This window comes from Triticum aestivum, chromosome 1A, assembly GCF_018294505.1.
Source record: "Triticum aestivum cultivar Chinese Spring chromosome 1A, IWGSC CS RefSeq v2.1, whole genome shotgun sequence".
In the NCBI taxonomy this organism is placed as follows: domain Eukaryota; kingdom Viridiplantae; phylum Streptophyta; class Magnoliopsida; order Poales; family Poaceae; genus Triticum; species Triticum aestivum.
The window spans coordinates 22,302,449-22,312,651 of record NC_057794.1 but is presented as its reverse complement, the minus strand read 5'-3'; the positions used below and the strand labels follow the sequence as shown (position 1 = coordinate 22,312,651).

General features: G+C 42.7%; 1 protein-coding gene across 1 annotated transcript; it reads left to right on the top strand.

Annotated features, from left to right (window-relative positions):
• The first annotated feature begins 2,040 nt into the window (after positions 1 to 2,040).
• Positions 2,041 to 5,141, top strand: LOC123076176 (momilactone A synthase). The gene is made up of 3 exons (XM_044498587.1): positions 2,041 to 2,145; positions 2,408 to 2,482; positions 4,142 to 5,141. Exons 1-3 carry the CDS (start codon positions 2,117 to 2,119, stop codon positions 4,953 to 4,955), a joined length of 918 nt encoding a protein of 305 aa, XP_044354522.1. The 5' UTR covers positions 2,041 to 2,116; the 3' UTR covers positions 4,956 to 5,141.
• Positions 5,142 to 10,203: the final 5,062 nt, after the last annotated feature.

Genomic DNA, 10,203 nt, shown 5'->3' with positions numbered 1-10,203 from the left:
ATGCTGCCGTCACTGCCATCTCTGTCGTAGGAAGGACAGCAGTGGGGGGCAATAGTTGTGTTAGGCATGGTATTGAATATGTATAGAAGAAAAGGAGAAGTAATAGTTGTCCACAGCCCTAATCTTAAAGCAACTGATGAATGGTGAGATGGTTGCCGGTAGGCACCGGAACCGCTCAAAAAGAGTTTGCGCGTGGTGGGGAGCTTCGGGGCGTCACCAAAGAAGGGGACGAGGGCTAGGGGTGGTTCTGACGTGGACGTGGGCTGAGACAGTGCCGAGCAAATGGAAATTATTTTTAGAACGAGACGCCAATGAGTATATTTGAGTATCTGAGGCCGCGATGAATAAATTTTTTAACTCCTCTAAAGAGGATAAGGGATCGGCTAGGTCCGGTTTTACCCTTCCATACTGGTTAGAGAAGTAAAAAAAGTTGGTTTTGAGGGATCGGCTAGGTCTGATTTAACCCCTCCATTCCGGTTAGAAGAGTAAAAATTCGGTTTTGAAGGATCAGCTAGGTCCAGTTTAACCCCTCAAAACCGGTTGAAGAAGTAAAAATTCTGTTTTGAGGGATCGGCTAGGTCCGGTTTAACCCCTCCAAACTGGATTGAGGAGTAAAAATCCGGTTTTGAGGGATCAGCTAGGTCTGGTTTAACCCCTCCAAACCGGTTAGAGGAGTAGAAATTCGGTTTTGAGGGAGTGGCTAGGTCCGGTTTAACCCCTCCAAACCGGTTGGAGGAATAAAAATTCAGTTTTGAGGGATTGGCTAGAGATTCTCTTAGTTTCTCATCCGGAGTGTTATCTAATCCTGGCTCCGCTACTGTCTTGAGGCGAGGCTACCTTCCATCTTGTACTTGATGGGATAAAGCTTTTGCGGGCACGCACCTAGCCAGGCACCAGTGCAGTACTCACCACGACAGATGCATGAAACCTTAGCAATTGTTCTGCAACTTTGAATTTTGTATGTAGATATTTAGAGTGGCACTTTCATGTTGTCAATTACATATTTGAGAAAAAAAATCAAGGTACTTGGCACCTGCAGTAGCTCCAATTCAAGTACTTGCGAAAGTGGCAATGTTTTACATAGCCTAAAAATAGTATTATGCAATGTTATTTTTTGTGAACCTTTTGATTTTACATAAAATATCTGCTTTATTTAGAAAACAGGGCCAAAGCAACTTTCTAGATAGTCTCCCAATCGACTACCGGCCTTACATATTGGTAGGGATTAATTGTTCCATTATGGTCGTATTTGCTTCATTGTTCAGAGCTACTCCCTCCGTTCCATAATATAAGATCGTCTCTCAAGCTATGTCTTAAGAAACATCTTATATTATATTATGGGACGGAGGGAGTATAACTAGTGATAAGTGGACCCATCATGGTTTCATCAATCACCAACAACTCTTACAGGCATCTAGCTGGCAAGATGTGGCAACACCAAATCCATAAGACTAGCCATAATGGGTAGTAACATAGACTAGTAACATGCTCTATAGTGGGGAGTAACATATGTGTGGTAACATGCAACACTTCATTTATTAGGCTATAGACTCATCTTGCCTTGATATGTGTGATGTTCGTACTATTACTTTCATCTCTTTCTTTATTTATTGCTTGTCACATCATCTATTTTATCTAAATATGTGCGATATTACTACATATGTTACTCCCACTATGGGTAGTCTAATAGAACTCTTAACAAAAAGTTCCTAGATTCACACACTGACTTTTATATGAAGAGCCGGTACACGTATTTTACAATTTGGCTGTCCCTTGACCCCCTTCTTGCTAAACCAACATGCATTTTTTATTATTTCTTTAGGCCTCTCACAATGCTCCACGTTGGGTGGCCTACACTGACCCAAAAGACAGTGAGGGCGTGTAGGAAATTACAGAGTACTGTACCCTTAAATTGTCCTCATAATGGTGAGATAATTAAGGTTGTTGGCTGCAAGGGGATGGGACAGGACAGGAGCTCCTCCGCTGTCGCTTTTACTCTATTTAAGGAGCTCCAAGCACACCACCATCCTTTCACACCCACACAAAGCAGAGCAAGTGAGCAACCCCTTCTCTCTCTCTCTACCCCAAGATCCAAGAACACAAGACGAAGGTGAAGATGATGCTCCGGCTCGTCCGTGAAGCTAGGTACTTCATTTGATTCTCCTCACTTCACTTCTCTCCCTGTCTCAACGGGCTTCTGTTGTGACATATGAGGTTTTATTTCTTACTGTTATATGCTCATATGCATGTATATATGTGGGCCTTCTTTTGATTAGTTTTGCTGGACCTTGCATTCTTGACTTTAATTATAGTCGTGCATATATGACATGCACACCAGAAAGAATTAGTTCCAGGTTGTGGAATTATGATACGTAGAATGTTAACTTCCTCTTTTCTTTCCTTTTAGGAGGGCGGCTACTTCCTCGGAGTTGGCCGGCAGGGCAGGCGCCAGGCGGTGGCTATCGACGGCGATGAAGGGAAGGTAAGAGAAAGAAAAACACTAGCTGCATTCATTAGATGTACTCCTACTTGGTGATCAGACAGGAGATCATGCACATACGGTGGATCTCTCCGTTGAGACTTGAGAGGGTGGGTGCTTAGAGTAGTTTCATCATGAGAGAGAGAGAGAGAGCGTTGGAAGCTGGGCATGTGCATGAATGTTTGGTGGCGAGTTGGAAGCTCGGCAGTTTCCAAGAACAGTGCACTACTGTTCCCAAAAAGCGAAGCCGGCAGGCGACAGTGCCAAGAGCTTTCACCGGTAGCAAGAATCTTTATGTTAAATTATGCGCGCGAATGCTGGATTTTGTAGTCGTATGACCCAACACCTTTTCCCTTAGATAATCCTACCTTTTTTTGCATGCATGCTGATCACTTTCTCAGACAGATCACGATTGTCCGTGTCTCCTTTTTCCTTCTTTTCTTCACTGTTTGACTCCATGCATATCAAATCAGATTTCATCCTAGCTTTTTTTCTGTGGGAATCATACTTATTGCTGTAAAAGATGCCTAACTCGAACAAAAAAAGATGGCAGCTTCTTTTGTGTGAGTAACTGCATATCTGCCCTGGTGCTTGTACGCGTGCACGCTATATTTCTCTTCGTAGCCTACATACATTCTATTGATTTTACCTTGTTACATCATGTTAATTTAATTCATATTTTAAAAAACCGGACCGACGACCAAACTAGTGAAGCTGTCGATTCATGTTTTCACTTGTCCCATAGGCGGGTTTTTTTGGATTCAATCTCATTAGGAAAATGTACAGATACAGTCATTTTTTTAAGTGGACAAATACAGTCAAATATGTTTTTTTTAGAGAAATACAGTCAAATATGTGTGTGCTCAAGAAGACAAGCTAGCCCAACTAGCCACTATGCTGAACTAAAAGTCCAATTGGTCCCATTCACGCCACCTAATTTTAGCAACATTTATAGGACGACCCCCAATGTGCCGTAGAGCCGTCTGGTTCGAGCGCGCCAGCTCTTTTAAAAATTGATGGTCTTACTGGAAATTTTTGGGCTGGCCTCCTTGTCCCGGTCTGTAAAGAATCTGAAAAGGCGCCAGTTTTGGCTTTTTTTCCATTCAAACCGAATGTCTGGTCTGGCTCTTAAAAATACTCCCTCCGTTCCATAATAGATGACCCAACTTTGTACTAATTTTGTATTAAAGTTAATATAAAGTTGAGTCATCTATTTTGGAAGGAGGGATATGGTTTAATGTCCATCCCACTTCACATTTAGTAGTAAAAGGTTATATTTGATACACGGAATTATTGTGCACACGACAAACAATATGGACAATATGCTGCCATTTGTTGTGATGCATGGACGGGTTGATTGGCTTGTCATCCAAAAATCGTCTCCACGCTATCATGTCCATAGCAGTGCTCGTTTCAGTGCTTGCAGTCGTTGCTAGATGGTCTATGGATCTTGATGTAATTTTTATCATTTTTAATATTCGTTGAACTACCGGTCATTGATTGGCTTGTCCAAAAATCGTCTCCATGCTATCTGGAAGTTCTTCTCGCAAAAAAAAACATAAACTCTAGTCTCCAGAATTTTTCAATCAGTCCCCAAGAAAACATGCAAATTTCATCTCTTTTTTTTAGTCTAACATGCAAATTCCCTCTAATTTTGTGCAGGCTGGAGGGAAAGACTGCACTGATAACCGGAGGAGCAAGTGGGCTGGGTAAGGCCACAGCCCATGAGTTCATCCAAGAGGGCGCATGCGTGGTTCTCGCCGATATCAATTCGCAGCTGGGCCTCCAAACAGCCGAGGAACTCGGCCCGCAGGCCCACTTCGTCCACTGCGACGTCGTCCTCGAGGACAGCGTGGCCGGGGCAGTGGACACCGCCGTCGCGAGGCACGGCCGGCTCGACGTCATGTTCAACAGCGCCGGCATCGTGGGATCTCTCTCCGGCACTTCGGACATGGCAACCCTGGACCTGGACCAGTTCGACGACATCATGCGCGTGAACCTGCGCGGCACTCTGGCAGGGATCAAGCACGCGACGCGCGTCATGGCGCCGGCGGGCTCCGGCTCCATCCTCTGCATGGGCAGCATCAGTGGTATCATGGGGAGCCTTGGCTCGTATCCCTACTCGCTTTCCAAGCTCGCCATCGCCGGCATCGTCAGGACAGCCGCCGCGGAGCTCGCCCGTCACGGCGTCCGCGTCAACTGCATTTCGCCACACGCCGTCGCGACGCCGATGGTGGTGCGGCAGTTCTCGCAGATGCTCCAGGGCGCCGACGAGGCCACGGTGACGGCCATCATCCGGAGTCTCGGCGAGCTCAAGGGCGCTGCGTGCGAGGCGGTGGACGTGGCCAGGGCTGCCGTCTACCTCGCCTCCGACGACGGCAAGTACGTGTCCGGCCACAACCTGGTTGTGGACGGTGGGTTCACCACCTACAAGTATATGAACGTGCCGTTCCCCAAGCCGCAGGACAGTGAGTGATTATTACTGGTCAGTTAGAAAAGGTTGGTTTGGCTTTGTGCTCATGTGGTTCTGTACAAAATGCACCTAATTATTCAACGGCGAGAGGAGAGTGAGGGCTTCTGTTCTTTGGTGTAGAGGTGTTGTGATTTTTGTGGTTTCAAGTGTGGAGTGACGATTAATCCCAAGCGTCAACTGTTTATTTAACCGCGGCTATGTCATAGTTATTTTTTCGGACCAATTATTTTATACTCAAATACGCATGAGTGTACGTATCATCTATTATATAGAAGAAAAAGAGGGAAGAGCCCCACCACAGTAGAGTTTACATAACAATATTAAATGCAAGCCTCAACCACTCCACGAAAAACGGAACTAACTGGACTACTCGCTAGACTCCCGGAGGCGAATTTGTGGTCTATGGGGACATATGTCCCCGGTATCCTATTCGTCAGTAAGTGCATCACGATGTGTAGTTAAAGTACTCCCTCCGTCCGGGTGTATAAGTCATTCGCGTAGTTCTAGGTCATCGATTTGAGGAATTAAATATGTATTATATGTCATGAAAAGTATACCACTAGATTTCCACACGGATGTAGTTTCTAAATATATATTTTTTGTCACATATAATACATATTCAGATAGTTAAATTATCGACCTAGAACTACGCGAATGACTTATACACCGGGACGGAGGTAGTAGTGTTTTTCTTTATACGGTGTGGACCCAAAGTTGGATAAAGGAGTATACACCTGCAGAACAGTCATGTACGAGGCCTAGAACAGGATGGTACAGCATCCACAGCAGGTTCCCAACGCGGTTCGCCTTCCGTATGGTTAAATGCAGTGGAGCTGGGACACGCAAACTCTGCGCACGCCATATGTCTCTGTCAGAGCAGTGGCTGAAACTTCACTTTGTTAGCAGTCGGACAAACTACACTTTGTTAGCACCCATCATGTATTTGCCTGCGGTTCAGACAAGGTTAATACTTTGGCAAGGTGTGTTATTTTAAACATCCAAAGGACAGAAACTTTCCAAACATGATACATGCAATAACATGATGTCGTGACGGAAAAAAAGTTTTAATTATTTATGTGGAAACAAAGAAGAAAAAAACCTCTGTTGCATGCATGCTGTTAACGTTTGTATGTAATCACTATTTTTATTATTAAAAGCATAATCCAGCACTATTTAGTTTGGTCAGTAACAAAATGGAAGGATAGTAAATTCTGGTGGTTGGTTAGTCATCATTGAATTGGGGCGTCGGTGGAATTGTTTGGGTAAGACTAGCCACAATGGGTAGTAACATAGACTAGTAACATGCATATGTTACTAGTCTATGTTATTACCTTTATAGTGGGGAGTAACATATGTGTAGTAACATGCGACACTTTCTTTATTAAGCTATAGACTCATCTTGTCTTAATATGTGTGATGTTACTCATACTACTAGTAACTAGCTATGTTACCACTTTGCTCTCTCTCTTCATTTATTGCTTGCCACATCATCTATTTTATCTAGATATGGGTGATGTTACTACCTATGTTACTCCCATTATGGGTAGTCTAAAGCTACAGCGAACATTGAATCCATCCATCATTCTGAACATAGTCCTCCTCCCAAGTCAAGCAAACAGGCATTCAGTGGCTAAGGGAGCAGAAGGAAGCTCAAGGTGGTGGATGCAATGGTGGAACCGTCTGCATCAAAGGTCAGAAATTTATGTCTCGTTGATTTGGATATTAGACATGATTACAGACATAGCTCTGTTTCATGAGTAACATGTTCGAAAAAATATCAGGTTGTGGTAGATCCTCCTAGATCTGCACAGGAGCCCGATAAGAGAGATTTGTTCACTGGGGATGGGTTGAGTAGTTGTCACCCGATATATCTTGTTAAGGATTCTTGCCCATTAGAAGTCTGCAAGCAGTAAAGCAGGCTGTTGTGGTACTGGTAACAACAGGTACTAACTGAATTCGCAAATGAACATGTGATATATTTATACCATTAATTATTCGAATCTTTTTTCCTGGCAGATTCGACAGTTCATTCTACATGCTGCACTGCATTATGAATTACATGGGGTCTGGTCTGGCATAAGGATGTAGTAAGGTAGGACATAGATTCATAATTTTGGTTTAATTATGTTACCAAAAATACTCAAATTTGTAACATATACAGGATGGGTTGAGGAAGATATGGGAATACATTGTCCACATGGTGCTCACGATGGATGGAAATATTGGTGTGCCGCCTAAATGCCTAGTCAGTCCAATCCAGAGGGAATGATTTAGTAGCTGTCAAAACGGTTGAAGGAAAAATGTAATATATAACATGGATGGTGGGATGTTTTAAGCAGTAGCTAGTTAAATGCATCTGCATTGCCTGGCAGGAATTATGCTTGTGACTATATTTCCGTAAAAGCGAGTACCTTGGCGTTTTTTTTCTGCAGTTAATGATGAACAAAGTAATTAATATATTATTGAACTGAGAAAGTAATTGTTTGCACGTTATAATTTAGTTTGAGAATAGTGATCTTTCTAAGATAAAAAATGTACAAGCTTTTTTATTGAGAAAATGATGTTGCCATATTTTTTATAATTCAAATATATTTATTAGAAGTGATTATGTACATCGTGAAAATATTTACTGGTCGCAAGGTGGATTTATACTCTTAACAGTTTTATTAAATGGGATTCCATACTTAATTTGTTAAAATGATTTTTTTTCAAGACTAATTTGTAATAATTGAGGGGAAAGTATTACGTTCACCTAAAATGGTAAGTGCATGGATGGGAAATAGTTGTCTCTGCTCTGGACATGAGCAGTAGATCATGCCTCGATTGATCTTATCCATTAATCCTTTAGCCTGACGAACATTTAGGCCCTGCATAAACTACTAACCCCCGGAATCTGCTGTGTCACTGTATACCAATGTACCATTGGGTATTTCCCCTAAACTCCCACCGTCTAACTAACGCCAGGAAAGACTCGAGCTCACCATGCAGAATACCCGCTTGGTCCATACAATGCACTCACTCGCAAACCTCATAAAACCCGCTTGGTTCCATACAATGCACTCACTCGCAAAACCTCATAAAACCTGCTGCACGCAAGGCGTTGCACCCTCAACCGACATGACTAGGATCCCGATAGCACGAATCGTCTTCGTCTGTAGCCCAAACTGCCCTTGGCTAGCACACCAACCCTCAATAGATTCATCCACCATGGGGGCACACCTTGCACCAATCCCAAAGCAGTGAAAACCTTGGTCTAGACCTCTCTGCCAAACACATTGCCGGCAATAAGGTGACTAATGTTCTCGTCATGCTGGTCACAGAAAGGGCAGCCGACTTGGTGCGGAAGTCCCCGTTGCCCTACCAGTCAGAAGTCCAGCATCTGTCTTTGAATGCAAGCCACGCGAAGAACCTGCAACTTAATGGCGCTCGGGAACTCCAAGAGAATGCCGTGGTAGGTGAGACCTCCATCGTCGCGAACTTGGCCGCATAAGCCGACCTAGCCGAGAATTGTACATGTTTCTCAGGACTTAGTACGCTCTTCATTGCTCAGACTAGAACTTATTTAATTTCATGAAGATAAAGATCGGAGAACTGGAGCGGATTGTTTTCCTTGTTTCAAATGTAAAAAATAACATTGCACTTCTACAAACAATTAATTATATTGCTACTTCGGTCTTTACGTAGATTAAAATGCTCTCAGGAAATATCTTGAAATTAGCAGATTTAGTATTTTTTTTCCATGTATGTATACGTTTCTCCGGAAACATTTTGACCTCCTCGCTGTGTGTATCGATCTACCTTAAAGAAACTAAGTTAATGAATATTAGAATTTTAATTATATCTAAATAAAATAAAATTACATATTTCCCTCCCAACATATGACATTTCACAACACTACATACTAATAATGGTAGGTGTTACAGTTGTTTGGTCATAGAGTTGGAAGCTGGGCATGTGCATCAATGTTTGGTGGCCAGTTGGAAGCTCGGCAGCTTCCAAGAACAGTGCACTACTGTTTCCAAAAAGCCAAGCCAGCACGCGACAGTGCCAAGAGCTTTCACCAGTAGCAAGAATCTTTATGTTAAACTATGCACCCGAATGTTGGATTTTGTAGTCATCTGACCCAACACCTTTTCCCTTAGGAAATCCCACCTTTTTTTGCATGCATGCTGACTACAGATCACAATGTTGATGTGACCTACCTCTTTCTTTTCTTGACTATTGTAGTCCTTGCATAGTACTACTTTGGGTTTCATCCTAGTTGTTGTAAAAAAAGGTAGCTTCTTTTCGGTATAGATTATATCCTAATACTTATAAGCATGCAAGTTGTTTCTCTTATTAGATTACATACATTTTATTGATTTTACACTATACACTCTCTTTCTTAAAAAATTAAGCTATGTTCTACAACAACTTTTTACTTAGTCCCAATGCTAGAGGTATAATTGGGTTCAGTTAAATATAAGAAGACATAGAGATAGAATTGATTTAATCACGCGTTACCTACCTTGTACTTTAAGTCCCTCTCCCCCACTGTACACTATATATACCCACTACGAGGGCCAATACAAACAACAGAACACAACAAGAAATGCTTTATTCATTCCATAATTTTCACTTCGTACTCCTCTATTCCCAGAAAACATGCGGACACTATGACTAAATAGAAAATGTCCTTTATCAAAACTTCTGACACGCCTAATTTTGTGCAGGCTGAAGAATTCTACTCACATAAGGCACAAGCGGGCTCGGAGAGGCCACGATCCATGAGTTTATCCACGAAATCACTAATTGCGGAGTACTCGTTGCAAAGATCACTTCAACTTTCCAGATTGCGACAAGTGGCGCACGTGCAACGCGTCACTTGTCGCAACCGGGGAATTTTCTCTTTTTTTCATAGATCCGTTTATTCAAAACGTTTTATCTCTCAAACTGTGCATCCAAATCTCGAACCGCTTTTACCGTTAGATTCCTCGCATCGAGATCTTCAAAACTAGATCTCATGTTGATAGGTTTTGACGAACTTTTTTTCACAAAAAAACGGACGAAAGAACTGAACCGGGAGCACAGTTTTTTTCCTTTCCTAAAGAGGCACGCCCGTGCTTCTCACAAAATCACAACCGTGCCTCTCGCGGAAGGAAAAAAAAAGAGAAAACACATTTTTTTCGTTTCGGATGAGGCACGGCCGCTCGTGCCTCTCGCGAAAGCAAAAACGTGACTATCACGAAAGAAAAAAAAACAGAAAACGCGT

What these genes read in the sequence shown, in the direction of transcription:
- LOC123076176 (XM_044498587.1), top strand. Translation starts at nt 2,117, where the DNA reads ATGATGCTCCGGCTCGTCCGTGAAGCTAG. An exon ending in CGGCTCGTCCGTGAAGCTAG is followed by an intron (nt 2,146 to 2,407) that starts GTACTTCATTTG and finishes CTTTCCTTTTAG; the next exon opens with GAGGGCGGCTACTTCCTCGG. An exon ending in TCGACGGCGATGAAGGGAAG is followed by an intron (nt 2,483 to 4,141) that starts GTAAGAGAAAGA and finishes AATTTTGTGCAG; the next exon opens with GCTGGAGGGAAAGACTGCAC.